Source organism: Pongo abelii, chromosome 1 (assembly GCF_028885655.2).
Source record: "Pongo abelii isolate AG06213 chromosome 1, NHGRI_mPonAbe1-v2.0_pri, whole genome shotgun sequence".
Taxonomy (NCBI): Eukaryota; Metazoa; Chordata; class Mammalia; order Primates; family Hominidae; genus Pongo; species Pongo abelii.
The window spans coordinates 171341001-171356962 of record NC_071985.2 but is presented as its reverse complement, the minus strand read 5'-3'; the positions used below and the strand labels follow the sequence as shown (position 1 = coordinate 171356962).

The 15962-nt window shown below is 39.3% G+C and overlaps 1 protein-coding gene across 7 annotated transcripts in view; it reads left to right on the top strand.

Moving 5' to 3' along the window:
* Positions 1 to 15962, top strand: part of PATJ (PATJ crumbs cell polarity complex component) — a 436090-nt gene that overhangs the window by 60392 nt on the left and 359736 nt on the right. For all 7 annotated transcript variants that reach the window (XM_054533770.2, XM_054533763.2, XM_054533772.2 and 4 more), the window contains 3 exons: positions 717 to 816; positions 4841 to 4932; positions 6630 to 6771. In XM_054533770.2, the coding sequence (XP_054389745.1) occupies positions 717 to 816; positions 4841 to 4932; positions 6630 to 6771 (334 nt within the window). The remainder of the gene's footprint in view (positions 1 to 716; positions 817 to 4840; positions 4933 to 6629; positions 6772 to 15962) is intronic.

The window sequence follows — 15962 nt, the reverse complement described above, 5'->3', positions numbered from 1 at the left end:
TGGGGTTACAGGCATGTGCCACCATGCCTGGCTAATATTTGTATTTTTAGTAGAGACGGGTTGCTGTCTCCAACCCGTCATCAGGCTGGCCAGGCTGGTCTCCAACTCCTGACATCAGGTGATCCACCCACCTCAGCCTCCCAAAGTGCTGGGATTAAAGGTGTGAGCCACTGCACCTGGCCTCTGCTTAGCTTCTTACAAAGGCCAAAATCAAGGTGTGGGCCTGGCTGGGCTCTTTTCTGGATGCCCTGGGGACAGTCCATACCCAGTCTCATTCAGATTGTTGGCAGATTCTTGTTCCTTGCAACTGTAGAACTGAGGTCCCTTTTTGTTTGTTGGCTGCCAGCCAGAGACCTCTTTTGGCTCCTTAAGGTCCCCTGCATTCCTTGTCACGTGACTCCCTCCATCTTCAAACCGCAAGTTGAGTCCTTAATGATTCAGATCTTTTTCATTTCCCTTTCTGCTACCAGCAGGAGAAAACTCTGCCTTTAAAGGACTACAGTGATGAGATTAGGCCCACTTGGATAATCTCCATTTTGCCATGTAATATGGCATCAATATGGGAGTAGCACCAGGAATTGAAGGTCATGGGACCATCTTAAAATTCTGCCTACCATAGATGCTAAGAAAATACTTGACAAACCTTGCACAGATTGACTATGTACACACAGGTATGCCACTAAGCATATATAATTAAATTTGGTTTTTCCTTTTAGGACAGTTCTCTTTTTGAAACTTACAATGTTGAGCTCGTGAGAAAAGATGGGCAGAGTCTTGGAATTAGAATTGTTGGCTATGTTGGAACATCTCATACAGGTAAATGAATCATTTCTATTTTATATTTGGAAATTGTAAAGGATGTTAAGGTTTCTAGATAGTAAAATTAAATACTTGCAAGATTGCAAGATTTTAATTTAAATCTTGAACAATAAAACCATGAATCTGTACTAGCAAGCAGTCACTTCTCAGTGATTACAGAACCACATTTTTATCTCAATAGTTTTATAGCTGGCTTGATATCCATTAACAAAAGAATATAATTGGCCAGCTGAGTGTATAATATTTGAATTGTGCCTTCTCTTGTTTGTAAAATAGCTATATTATGAATATTGTTAACATATGATAGATTAGATTTGTGATAAGTAAATTGATTTCTGTATATATTTCATATTGTAAATGTTCCCAAAGTATGACTATTATGTTTTATCACTAAAAAAAAAGTTAAAACAAGCATTTTCATTAGAACTATTTTCTTTTCATGTGAAAGGAATAAACTATGAGAATAAATACACAATTCAAGTATCCGTGACTAAAACTCTCTCAACTCCTATCTGCAAAGCTTTGGTAACTTTCACTATAAGATTTATTCCTTTATTATAAGAGAATTATCAGGGTAAGAAAAAATAAACCTTTCCACAAATATTTGCTAATAATATGAAAATTCAGAGTTATAAAATGTTCTAGTTTTTTTTTAATAGCAAGATGACAGAGTTCATTTCCTTAAAAAAAAATTGTTATTTTGCATACTTACAGCAGGTGGAAGGATTAAGAGTGCTAATGTATTCAAAGTCCTGAATGAAATTCATGTCAGACCACCTTGTGCTATTTTAGCCTAATGAACTATCTTTTTTCAAACCTTTAGATTCTAAGTGCCACCTTTATTTAGGTTCAGAATTTAATGGCATTCAAAAGAGCTCAGGGTGGATTGTATAATAATGTTGCAAAAAACCACATCAAGTAGTTTTTAGTATGTTAAGTCTGGTTAGAGGAATCATTAGTTCCTAAACTTATGGTTTCGTTCCTAAGTGAAAGTGAATGACTGGTAGAACATTGAGAAAATTTAATGTTTATATTACTGGATAAAGGAAAGTATCATTTTACTATTTTACTTCTTTTGTTTGTTTGTTTGTTTTTGTTTTTTTTTTTTGAGATGAGTCTCGCTCTGTCGCCCAGGCTGGAGTGCAGTGGCGCAATCTTGGCTCACTGCAACCTCCGCCTCCCAGGTTCAAGAGATTCTCCTACCCCAGCCTTCGGGTAGCTGGGAGTACAGGCATACACCACCACCCCCGGATAATTTTTGTATTTTTAGCAGAGACAGGGTTTCACCATGTTGGCCAGGGTGATCTCAAACTCCTGACCTCAGGTGATCCGCTTGCCTCGGCCTCCCAAAGTGCTGGGATTACAGGCATGAGCCACCGTGCCTGACCCATTTTACTTCTTTACCCTCAAAAGTTTTTTGGACTGGGTAATTAGGGATGGCAGGGAGCATGTAAATCCAAACACAACTCAACATGCTTTTTAACAAGTAGTCTTTGAAAATCATTTTTGCTTTATTCTATTCATTGGACTTTTGAGCAGTTCTGGAGAGGGTAGAAAAATGAATAAGAGAAGTCTGCTCAGGGAGACAAACATATAAGAAACACTTAGTTCTTTTTTAAAAATTATTATTATCATTTTTTTTCTTTTCTGAGATGGAGTCTCGCTCTGTCGCCCAGAGCTGGAGTGCAGTGGCCTGATCTTGGCTCACTGCAACCTCCGCCTCCTGGGTTCAAGTGACTCTTGTGCCTCAGACTCCCCAGTAGCTGGGACTATGGGCGTGCGCCACCACGCCTGGTTCACATTCTGTAGATGTGAAATCCACAGATATGCGGGCCCACTGTACAAGCAAACTATCATGGTATGGCAGATGACATATTCAGTTTGTCAGAGGGAAATGGAGAATTCACAAAGAAGGCGGCATTTGAGCTATGAATGGAAAAGAAGGGTTTCGATAGGTCAGAGTTTACCGGAAGAAAGAAAGTAGAGAAAAGGTAAAATCATGAAAATGCTACATGTTTTGGGGAAATGTCAAGTGCGTGCTGCGGACTGGGCTTGGTGGCTCATGCCTGTAATCCCAGCGCTTTGGGAGGCTGAGGCTGATGGCTCACTTAAGCCCAGGAGTTCAAGACCAGCTTGGGCAACATGGTGAAACACTGTCTATACAAAAAATAAAAAAAAATTGTAGCCGCAGCTACTCGGGCAGCTGAGGTGGGATTGCTTGAGCTGGGGAGGCAGAGGCTGCAGTGAGCCATGATTGTGCCACTGCACACCAACCTGCAACCTGGGCAACAGAGCCAGATCCTGTTTCAAAAAAAAAAAAAAGAGCCTGGTGTGTCCAGACTTTTATTTTCTTGGAAAGTTGTAGTGGAAATTGAAGTCAAAAAATAAATTTGGGCAGATTATGGAGGGCCTTGAATGTGATTCTATGAAATTTATATATTATTTTGTTGGCAATGGAAAGTGATTTATGTTTATTTTTCTTCTACAGTTTTTTTTTTTTTGAGACGGAATCTCTCTCTGTTTCCCAGGCTGGAGTGCAGTGGCATGATCTCGGCTCACTACATCCTCCACCTTCCAGGTTCAAGCGATTCTCCTGCCTCACCCTCCCAAGTAGCTGGGATTAGACGTGCACCATCATGCCCAGCTAATTTTTGTATTTTGGTAGAAACAGGGTTTTGCCATGTTGGCCAGGCTGGTCTTGAACTCCTGACCTCAAGTGATCTGTCTGCCTCAGCCTCCCGAAGTGCTGGGATTACAGGCGTGAGCCACCATGCTCGGACTTTTTTTTTAAGAGACAAGCCTTAAGTTCCTGGACTCAGGTGATTCTCATGCCTCAGCCTCCAGAGTAGCTGGAATTACAGGCATGCACCATTACACCTAGCTAATTTTTAAATTTTTTGTGAGATGACATCCCACTATGTCACCCAGGCTGGCCTCAAAGTCCTGGGCTCAGGTGATCCTCCCCCCTCAGCCTCCCAAAGTGCTGGGATTACAACTGTGAACAACTACACCTGGCCTACAAACAATGTTTTGAGTTTATTTGGAAATAAAAATGTAAAATCATGCAGATCTATTGTGTTTTATTTTCCAATTTCCCTTCCTGTCCCTGCCCATGGGAAGGCATGCTTTAAAATCAAAGTTTTAATTTAAAAAATTTTTATAGCCATTTGTCTGTTTCAGTGTTTTATTTTATAATATATAAAGATTATTTCATGTTGCTGAGCTCATACTAATTTTTTTTTTTTTGTTAAGACCATATGTACTTTTCTGGGCCAGGCGTGGTGACTCACACCTGTAATCTCAGTGCTTTGGGAGGCCGAGGCGGGCAGATCACCTGAGGTTAGGAGTTCGAGACCAGCCTGACCAACATGGTGAAACCCCATCTCTACTAAAATTATGAAAATTATCTGGGTGTGCTGGTGGGCGCTTGTAATTCCAGCTACTCAGGAGGCAGGAGAATCGCTTGAACTCTGGAAATGGAGGTTGCAGTGAGCTGAGATCGTGCCATTGCACTCCAACCTGGGCGACAAGAGCAAAACTCCGTCTCAAAAAACAAACAAAAAGATCATATATAGTTTTCTTATTTCTGTGTCTGTGAAGCTAACATGAGCAGTGATCTAAATATAGGCAGGAAGACCTAGGAGACTCTTGTCATAGTGATGGTAAAAAAAAAAAATGAAGTTTTATGCCACATCAGTAATAAGAGTAGAGACAGACTGAGAGAGAGTCAGACTTACTCTGGGCTCTCCTGAATTCCAGCTTAAATTAGAGTACATTTCATCAGGGTTCCATCACTGATTATTTTAACAGAAGAGTAGTCATCAGTCAAATCATTTCAAATTCGGGTCACTTGAGATGGTGACAGTTTGAAATAATCCATCAGTTTCTCTGCTTGTGTTCAAAATAGTATTTATCAAACCTCCAGTCAACCCCGTTAGCTAATTAACCTCTTGATACAAATTTTGCAATCAAGGCCTAATTAGAATTTTCTTCCTTTTTCTGTATGTCTGTGCACCTTAAGGGGAAGCTGCAGGGATTTATGTGAAAAGTATAATACCTGGCAGTGCTGCATACCACAATGGCCACATTCAAGTGAATGACAAAATAGTCGCTGTAAGTAACCAGCCTCTGTTTTAGGTTTGATTCTAGTTGAAAAAAAGGTTGATCATTATTATAATACATGTGAGAGGGGGAATAGCTTAATATAGTTTTATAAGGTTTTTTAAAAAATTAAGTTTGTTATACAGTGAAATCTCATTATTTTGGACTCTTCTTCCTACATTAATTTTTTTTTCACTGTCAGTAAAGAAAGGATTCACTAAACATATTGGTAAAAAAAATATATTTTTCTATACATATATGTTTGAAAGATGTTCTAGCATTATCCTAGAAAACCCTGCAAGGACCACACTGTGTTCTTTAAACTCACCCATTTTATCTATAATTAATAGGCCATTAACCAGCTCTTTTTATCTTTTTCGTGAAAGTAGTTTTCCTGTTAACAATAATTATAAGTAGAACTAAAATTGAGGTATTTTATGTATTTAAGAATATAATAATTATCTTTTATCAATTAAAACTGGTCTTTCCCCCATTTAGTAGAAATTAGTTCAATATATATATACACTTGTATTAATGTCTATACATATGTATACACACACATTGCTTAACGTAGAAACAAATGCTGGATGGTATGATTTGAATCCTTGTCCTTCAAATCTATCTAAGAAAGCACATTTCATGACTCTTGGCTTTAAAAGCCTTATGGGGAAAGTTGAAATACTTATAGCTAGCTCAAAGAAGATTGAGAGAGGATGTCTATTGGTTCTGATTAGACTTCAGGAATTGGGCTTGACATAGATTAAGAATACTGTTCTTGCTCAAGCTTTTTCAGAAAGCTAGTAGACCTATTGGAGGGAGATCAGTGTGTTTCTTGAAAATATCATGTGGTGATGTGAATAGAGGGATGAAGTATTAGATGACCTCTTCAGTTTTGATAATAATGGCTTCTATTAATACATCTTGTGTAATAACCAGCCATCTTTTATGGCATTTTGAATTTTGAATTGCATCAGAGATTAAAGTCCTTTATATCTCTCAGGCTGTTAGTTAAGTGACAAATTTGAATTTGCTTTCTAGTGTGTGAGGAAGTTTCTCAGCATGTTTTACTAGTTTTACATCCTTGTTCAAAAATATATTCTAAGGTCTAAATTTATTTTCTTTTTCTTTCTTTCTTTCTTTCTTTCTTTCCTTCCTTCCTTCCGTCCGTCCGTCTTTTCTTTCTTTCTTTCTTTTTTCTTCCTTTCTTCCTTTCTATTTTCTTCCCCTTTCTTTCCCCCCCTTCCTCTCTTCCTTCCTTCTCCTTCTCCTTCTTCCTTCCTTCCTTCCCTCCCTCTTTCCTTCCCTCCTTCCATCCTTGCTTCATCTTGCTCTGTCGCCCAGGCTGGAGTGCAATGGCACAATCTTGGCTCACTCCAACCACTGCCTCCCAGGTTCAAGTGATTCTCCTGCCTCAGCCTCCCGAGTAGCTGGGTCTACAGGTGCCTGCCACCACACCTAGCTAATTTTTGTATGTTTAGTAGAGATGGGGTTTCACCATGTTGGCCAGTCTGGTCCCAAACTCCTGACCTCAGGTGATCCACCCACCTTGACCTACCAAAGTGCTGGGATTACAGGCGCGACCCACCACACCCAGCCTAAATAATTTATTTTTGGAATGAAAGAAATTGCCTGATTTTATTCAGTGTTGCCAGAGCTAAAAATAGTAGCTAACTTGAAACCTCTGTTTAATGTTTCTCTTGATGTTTTAGGTCGATGGCGTGAACATTCAGGGTTTTGCCAACCATGATGTTGTTGAAGTATTACGAAATGCAGGGCAGATGGTACACCTAACCCTAGTTCGAAGGAAGACATCCTCATCTACTTCTCCACTTGAACCACCTTCAGACAGAGGTGATTAATTTGCCACCCCTCTATCCCTCAAGTAGTTTATGTTTGGAAGAGCAGTTCAATTATGGAAGTTGCTCCATGAGTCTCAGCAGGAAATGTTGTCCCACCTCGTGTAATACACTGATGGAGAAATGAGTCAGCTCATTTGTTCACTGAAGAAGTGTTTTCTTTGCTTACTATGTCAGTCAGAATGGTAGGATGTGCACCTCGACATGCACTAAGCTCTGAGAGCATCTCTAAATGGAGTTGAAAATCATTTTTTCTAAAAGCTTTCAAATTTCATTGATTACATATATTTGAATAATAAAGCTTTGACACCTTTTGTTAGGGGAATCTCATTTGTCTAATACTTTGACATTTTGCAGACATCGGGTTTCCTGTTACTTTTTTTTTTTGAGACAGTCTTACTGTCTTGCCCAGGCTGGAGTGCAGTGGCATGATCTTGGCTTACTGCAACCTCTGCCTCCTGGGTTCAAGTGATTCTCGTGCCTCAGCCTCCCAAGTAGCTGGGACTACAGGCATGTGCTACCACACACGGCTAATTCTGTTTGTATCTTTAGTAGAGACAGGGTTTCACCGTGTTGGTAAGGCTGGTCTCAAACTCCTGACCTCAGGTGATCTGCCTGCCTTGGTCTTCCAACGTGCTGTAATTACAAGTGTGAGCCACTGTGCCCAGCCAGGTTTCCTATTACTTCTAACAATATATTTTATTCTAATCTGCCTCTTGATTTACTTTTTGAAGTATACTGAGAGAAAATAAAACATGTATTTGTATTTTATTTTTTTTAGACAGGTCTCACTTTGTTGCCCCGGCTGGAGTGTAGTGGCATGTTCATGGCTCACTGCTGCCTTACTTCCTGGGCTCAAGTTATCCTCCTACCTCAGCCTCCTGAGTAGCTGGGACCACGGGCGAGCACCACCATATCCAGATAATTTATTTTTTTTTTTTTTGTAGAGATGGGGTCTCTCCTGTGTTGCCTATGCTAGTCTCCAACTCCTGGGCTCAAGTGATCCACCTGCCTTGGCCTCCTAAAGTACTGGGATTGCAGGTGTGAACCACAGTGCCTGGCTGCATGTCAGTTTTTAATTATCAACTTATAAACATATAGATGAACAAAAGTTGATAATCATGGAAACACATATTCAATTTAGAATGAGTAACTTACTGGTGCAGTAATTCCAGCCATGTTTGGTGGCTCATGCCTGTAATTCCAGCACTTCTGGAGGCCAAGGCAGGAGAATCGCTTGAGGCCAGGAATTTAAGACCAGCCTGGCCAACATAGGGAGACCCCCCTCTCTACAAAAAATTAAACATTAGCCGGGCCTGGTGGCACCCACCTGTAGTCCCAGCTACTCAGGAGGCTCAGGCAGGAGAATCACTTGAACCTAGGAGTTTGAGGCTTCAGTGAGCATGGCACTGCATGCCGGCCTGGGTGACAGAGTGAGACCTGTCTCTTAAAAGAAAAATAAAAAAGGGACTAGTTGTATAACTAGGGAGTAAGACAACTTCAATTAGAATTTGACAGAAGATCATTTTTTTCCTCTGGAAATATTCTTCTGAAGATACAATACACCTGGAAGCCTTTGCTTTCAGCCGATAGTGATTTGTATTTAAATTGGAACTTTTTCTTTTATGTGATAGTAGAACTTTTGTTGCTGAAAGACAGATGCCCTGCTAACTGCATCCAGTGTATGAAATTAAAAATTGCCTAAATAGTACAAATTGTACAAATGCCATTAAAAAAATTTTTTTTAATGATTATTTATTTTTGAGATGGAGTTTCACTCTTGTCGCCCAGGCTGGAGTGCAATGGCGCGATCTTGGCTCACTGCAACTTCTACCTCCTGTGTTCAAGTGATTCTCCTACCTCAGCCTCCCCAGTAGCTGGAATTACAGGCGCTGCCCGCCACCACGCCTGGCTAATTTTTTGTATTTTTAGTAGAGACGGGGTTTCACTATGTTGGCCAGGCTGGTCTCAAACTCCTGACCTCGTGATCCGCCCGCCTTGGCCTCCCAAAGTGCTCGGATTACAGGCGTGAGCCACTGCGCCTGGCACAAATGCCATATTGACCTTAAATTGCTTACATAAATATTTATATAAATATTTTTTTAATTTAAAATTGTTTTTATTTTTATAGATTCAGGGGATAAATGTGCAGGTTTGTTACATGGATATATATGCATAGTGTTGGGGTTTGGTCTTCTAGTATACCCATCACCCAAATAGTGAACATCATACTGAATATGTAATTTTTCAACCCTCACCCCCGCTCCACCAGCCTCCTTCATCCTGGGATCCCCAGTGTTTATTATCTTCTTCTGCATGTCTGTGTGTACCCATTGTTTAGCTTAGTGAGAACATGGAGTGTTTAATTTCCTGTTTCTGAGTTATTTCACTTAGAATAATGGCCTCCAGCACCATTCATGTTGCTGAAAACAAAACAAAACATAATTTCATTCTTTTTATGCCTGTATAGTAATCCATGACACAAAACATAGTTTCATTATTTTTATGCCTGTATATATATGTGTATATATGTATATATACATGTATATATATACATATATGTATATATACATGTGTATATATATACATATATGTATATATACATGTATATATATACACATATATATGTACATATACGTATATATATATATATACACATATATATGTACATATACGTATATATATATATATATACCACATTTTCTGTATCCTATCATCTGTTGATGGACACTTAGATTGCTTTCATGACTTTGCTATTGCAAATAGTGCTGAAATAAACATACAAGTACATGTGTCTTTTTGATAGAACTATTTCTTTTCCTTTGGATAGATACCCAGTAGTGGAGTTACTGGGTCAAATGGTTGTGCTATTTTTAGTTCTTTAAGAGATCTCCATACTGTTTTCCACATCGACAGAAGTTGTACTAATTTACATCCCCACCAACAGCGTATAAGTGTTCTCTTTTCTCCACATCCTTGCCAGTATCAGTTGTTTTCTGACTTTTTAATAATGACCATTCTGACTGATATGAGATGGTATCTCATTGTGGTTTGAATGTGGATTTACTTTCAGGATTGTTAGTTTGCTGGCTATTTATATGTCTACTTTTGAGAAAATGTCTGTTCATGTCTTTTGCCCACTTTTTAATGGTGGGTTGTTTTATTCTTACTGAGTTGTGTGAGTTCTTCTAGAACCTGAATATTAGTCATTCATTGGAGACATAGTTTGCAAATATTTTCTCCCGTTCTGTAGGTTGTCTGTTTACTGTGTTGACTACCTATTTTGCTATGCAGAAGCTTTTCTTTTTTTAAATTTTTTTATTATACTTTAAGTTCTAGGGTACATGTACACAACATGCAGGTTTGTTACATATGTGTACATGTGCCATGTTGGTGTGCTACACCCATTAACTCGTCATTTATATTAGGTATTTCTCCTAATGCTATCCCTCCCCGTCTCCCTACCCCACAACAGGTCCCGGTGTGTGATGTTCCCCACCCTGTGTCCAAGTTTTCTCATTATTCAATTCTCACCTATGAGTGAGAACGTGCCAAGTTTGGTTTTCTGTCCTTGTGATAGTTTGCTCAGAATGATGGTTTCCAGCTTCATCCATGTCCCTACAAAGGACATGAACTCATCCTTCTTATGGCTGCATAGTATTCCATGGTGTATATGTGCCACATTTTCTTAATCTAGTCTATCACTGATGGACATTTGGGTTGGTTCCAAGTCTTTGCTGTTGTGGATAGTGCTGCAGTAGACACACGTGTGCTTGTCTTTATAGCAGCATGATTTATAATCCTTTGGGTATATACCCAGTAATGGGATGGCTGCATCAAATGGTATATCTAGTTCCAGATCCTTGAGGAATCGCCACACTGTCTTCCACAATGGGTGAATTAGTTTACACTCCCACCAACAGTGTAAAAGTGTTCCTATTTCTCTACATCCTCTCCAGCACCTGTTGTTTCCTGACTTTTTAATGATCGCCATTCTAACTGGTGTGAGATGGTACCTCAGTGTGGTTTTGATTTGCATTTCTCTGATGGCCAGTGATGGTGAACATTTTTTTCATGTGTCTGTTGGTTGCATAAATGTCTCCTTTTGAGAAGTGTCTGTTCATATCCTTCATCCACTTTTTGATGGGGTTGTTTGATTTTTTCTTGTAAATTTGTTTAAGTTCTTTGTAGATTATTGATATTAGCCCCTTGTCAGATGGGTAGATTGCAAACATTTTCTCCCATTCTGTAGGTTGCCTGTTCACTCTGATGGTAGTTTCTTTTGCTGTGCAGAAGCTCTTTAGTTTAACTAGATCCTGTTTGTCAATTTTGGCTTTTGTTGCTATTGCTTTTGGTGTTTCAGACATGAAGTCCTTGCCCATGCCTATGTCCTGAATGGTATTGCTTAGGTTTTCTGCTAGGGTTTTTATAATCTTAGGTCTAACATTTAAGTCTTTAATCCGTCTTTAATTAATTTTTGTACAAGGTGTAAGGAAGGATCCAGTTTCAGCTTTCTACATATGGCTAGCCAGTTTTCCCAGCACCATTTATTAAATAGGGAATCCTTTCCCCATTGCTTGTTTCTGTCAGGTTTGTCAAAGATCAGATGGTTGTAGATGTGTGATATTATTTCTGAGGGCTCTGTTCTGTTCCATTGGTCCATATCTCTGTTTTGGTACCAGTACCATGCTGTTTTGGTTACTGTAGCTTTGTAGTATAGTTTGAAGTCAGGTAGCGTGATGCCTCCAGCTTTGTTCTTTTTGCTTAGGATTGTCTTGGCAATGTGGGCTCTTTTTTTGTTCCATATGAACTTTAAAGTAGTTTTTTCCAATTCTGTGAAGAAAGTCATTGGTAGCTTGATGGGGATGGCATTGAATCCATAAATTACCTTGGGCAGTATGGCCATTTTCACGATATTGATTCTTCCTATCCATGAGCATGGAATATTCTTCCATTTGTTTGTGTTTTCTTTTATTTCATTGAGCAGTGGTTTGCAGTTCTCCTTGAAGAGGTCCTTCACATCCCTTGTAAGTTGAATTCCTAGGTATTTTATTCTCTTTGAAGCAATTGTGAATGGCAGTATACTCATGATTTGGCTCTCTGTTTGTTATTGGTGTATAAGAATGCTTGTGATTTTTGCACATTGATTTTGTATCCTGAGACTTTGCTGAAGTTGCTTATCAGCTTAAGGAGATTTTGGGCTGAGACGATGGGGTTTTCTAAATATACAATCATGTCATCTGCAAACAGGGACAATTTGACTTCCTCTCTTCCTAATTGAATACCCTTCATTTCTTTCTCCTGCCTGATTGCCCTGGCCAGAACTTCCAACACTATGTTGAATAGGAGTGGTGAGAGAGGGCATCCCTGTCTTGTGCCAGTTTTCAAAGGGAATGCTTCCAGTTTTTGCCCATTCAGTATGATATTGGCTGTGGGTTTGTCATAAATAGCTCTTATTATTTTGAGATACGTCCCATCAATACCTAGTTTATTGAGAGTTTTTAGCATGAAGGGCTGTTGGATTTTGTCAAAGGCCTTTTGTGCATCTATTGAGATAATCGTGTGGTTTTTGTCTTTGGTTCTGTTTATATGATGGATTATGTTTATTGGTTTGCATATGTTGAACCAGCCTTGTATCCCAGGGATGAAGCCAACTTGATCGTGGTGGATAAGCTTTTTGATGTGCTGCTGGATTCGGTTTGCCGGTATTTTATGGAGGATTTATATCGATGTTCATCAGGGACATTGGTCTAAAATTCTCTTTTTTTGTTGTGTCTCTGCCAGGCTTTGGTATCAGGGTGATGTTGCCTTCATAAAATGAATTAGGGAGGATTCCCTCTTTTTCTATTGATTGGAATAGTTTCAGAAGGAATGGTAGCAGCTCCTCTTTGTACCTCTGGTAGAATTCGGCTGTGAATCCATCTGGTCCTGGACTTTTTTTGGTTGGTAGGCTATTAATTATTGCCTCAATTTCAGAACCTGTTATTGGTCTATTCAGGGATTCAGCTTCTTCCTGGTTTAGTCTTGGGAGGGTATATGTGTCCAGCAATTTGTCCATTTTTTCTAGATTTTCTAGTTTATTTGCATAGAGGTGTTTATAGTATTCTCTGATGGTAGTTTATATTTCTGTGGGATCGGTGGTGATATCCCCTTTATCATTTTTTATTGCGTCTATTTGATTCTTCTCTCTTTTCTTCTTTATTAATCTTGCTAGTGGTCTATCAATTTTGTTGATCTTTTCAAAAAACCAGCTGCTGGATTCATTGATTTTTTGAAGGGTTTTTTGTGTCTCTATTTCCTTCAGTTCTGCTCTGATCTTACTTATTTCTTGCCTTCTGCTAGCTTTTGAATGTGTTTGTTTTTGCTTCTCTAGTTCTTTTAATTGTGATTTTAGGAAAGATTTTAGATCTTTCCTGCTTTCTCTTGTGAGCATTTAGTGCTATAAATGCTATAAATTTCTCTCTACACACTGCTTTAAATGTGTCCCAGAGATTCTGGTATGTTGTGTCTTTGTTCTTATTGGTTTCAAAGAACATCTTTATTTCTGCCTTCATTTCATTATTTACCCAGTAGTCATTCAGGATCAGGTTGTTCAGTTTCCAGGTAGTTGTGCGGTTTTGAGTGCGTTTCTTTTTTTTTTTTTTTTTTTTTTTTTCTTCTTTTATTATTATTTATTATTATTAAACTTAAGGTTTTATGGTACATGTGCGCAATGTGCAGGTAAGTTACATATGTATACATGTGCCATGCTGGTGCGCTGCACCCACCAACTCGTCATCTAGCCTTAGGTATATCTCCCAGTGCTATCCCTCCCCCCTCCCCCCACCCCACAACAGTCCCCAGAGTGTGATGTTCCCCTTCCTGTGTCCATGTGTTCTCATTGTTCAATTCCCACCTATGAGTGAGAATATGCGGTGTTTGGTTTTTTGTTCTTGCGATAGTTTACTGAGAATGATGATTTCCAATTTCATCCATGTCCCTACAAAGGACATGAACTCATCATTTTTTATGGCTGCATAGTATTCCATGGTGTATATGTGCCACATTTTCTTAATCCAGTCTATCATTGTTGGACATTTGGGTTGGTTCCAAGTCTTTGCTATTGTGAATAATGCCGCAATAAACTTTGAGTGCGTTTCTTAATCCTGAGTTCTAATTTGATTGCACTGTGATCTGAGAGACAGTTTGTTGTGATTTCTGTTCTTTTACATTTGCTGAGGAGTGCTTTACTTTCAACTATGTGGTCAATTTTGGAATAAGTGCAATGTGGTGCTGAGAAGAATGTATATTCTGTTGATTTGGGATGGAGAGTTCTGTAGATGTCTATTAGGTCTGCTTCATGTAGAGATGAGTTCAAGTCCTGGATATCCTTGTTAACTTTCTGTCTCATTGATCTGTCTAATGTTGACAGTGGGGTGTTAAAGTCTCCCATTATTATTGTGTGGGAGTCTAAGTCTCTTTCTAGGTCTCTAAGGACTTGCTTTATGAATCTGGGTGCTCCTGTATTGGGTGCATATATATTTAGGATAGTTAGCTTTTCTTGTTGCATTAATCCCTTTCCCATTATGTAATGGTCTTCTTTGTCTCTTTTGATCTTTGTTGGTTTAAAGTCTGTTTTATCAGAGACTAGGATTGCAACCCCTGCTTTTTTTTGTTTTCCATTTGCTTGGTAGATCTTCCTCCATCCCTTTATTTTGAGCCTATGTGTGTCTCTGCACATGAGATGGGTCTCCTGAATACAGCACACTGATGGGTCTTGACTCTTTATCCAATTTGCCAGTCCGTGTCTTTTAATTGGAGTATTAAGCCCATTTACATTTAAGGTTAATATTGTTATGTGTGAATTTGATCCTGTCATTATGATGTTAGCTGGTTATTTTGCTCGTGAGTTGATGCAGTTTCTTCCTAGCATTGATGGTCTTTACAGTTTGGCATGTTTTAGCAGTGGCTGGTACTGGTTGTTCCTTTCCATGTTTAGTGCTTCCTTCAGGAGCTCCTGTAAGGCAGGCCTGGTGGTGACAAAATCTCTCAGCATTTGCTTGTCTGTAAAGGATTTTATTTCTCCTTCACTTATGAAGCTTAGTTTGGCTGGATATGAAATTCTGGGTTGAAAATTCTTTTCTTTAAGAATGTTGAATATTGGCCCCCACTCTCTTCTGGCTTGTAGAGTTTCTACCAGATCTGCTGTTAGTCTGATAGACTTCCCTTTGTGGGTAACCCGACCTTTCTCTCTGGCTGCTCTTAACATTTTTTCCTTCATTTCAACCTTGGTGAATCTGACACTTATGTGTCTTGGGGTTGCTCTTCTCAAAGAGTATCTTTGTGGCGTTCTCTGTATTTCCTGAATTTGAATGTTGGCCTGCTTTGCTAGGTTGGGGAAGTTCTCCTGGATAATATCTCGAGGAGTGTTTTCCAACTTGGTTCCATTCTCCCTGTCACTTTCAGGTACACCAATCAAATGTAGATTTGGTCTTTTCACATAGTCCCATATTTCTTGGAGGCTTTGTTTGTTCCTTTTTACTCTAGACTTCTCTTCTCGCTTCATTTCATTCATTTGATCTTCAATCACTGATACCATTTCTTCCACTTGATCAAATCAGCTACTGAAGCTTGTGTATGCATCACATAGTTCTTGTGCCATGGTTTTCGGCTCCATCAGGTCGTTTAAGGTCTTCTCTACACTGTTTATTCTAGTTAGGCATTCGTCTAATCTTTTCTCAAGGTTTTTAACTTCCTTGCGATGGGTTCGAACATCCTCCTTTAGTTCGGAGAAGTTCGTTATTACCGATATTCTGAAGTCTACTTCTGTCAACTCGTCAAAGTCATTCTCCATCTAGCTTTTGTTCCATTGCTGGTGAGGAGCTGCAATCCTTTGGAGAAGAAGAGGCACTCTGGGTTTTAGAATCTTCTGTTTTTCTGCTTTGGTTTCTTCCCACCTTTGTGGTTTTATCTACCTTTGGTCTTTGATGATGGTGACCTACAGATGGGGTTTTGGTGTGGATGTCCTTTTTGTTTATGTTGATACCATTCCTTTTGATTGTTAGTTTTCCTTCTAACAGTCAGGACTGTCAGCTGCAGGTCTGTTGGAGTTTGCTGGAGGTCCACTCTAGACCCTGTTTGCCTGGGTATCACCAGCGGAGGCTGCAGAACAGCAAATATTGCAGAACAGCAAATGTTGCTGCCTGA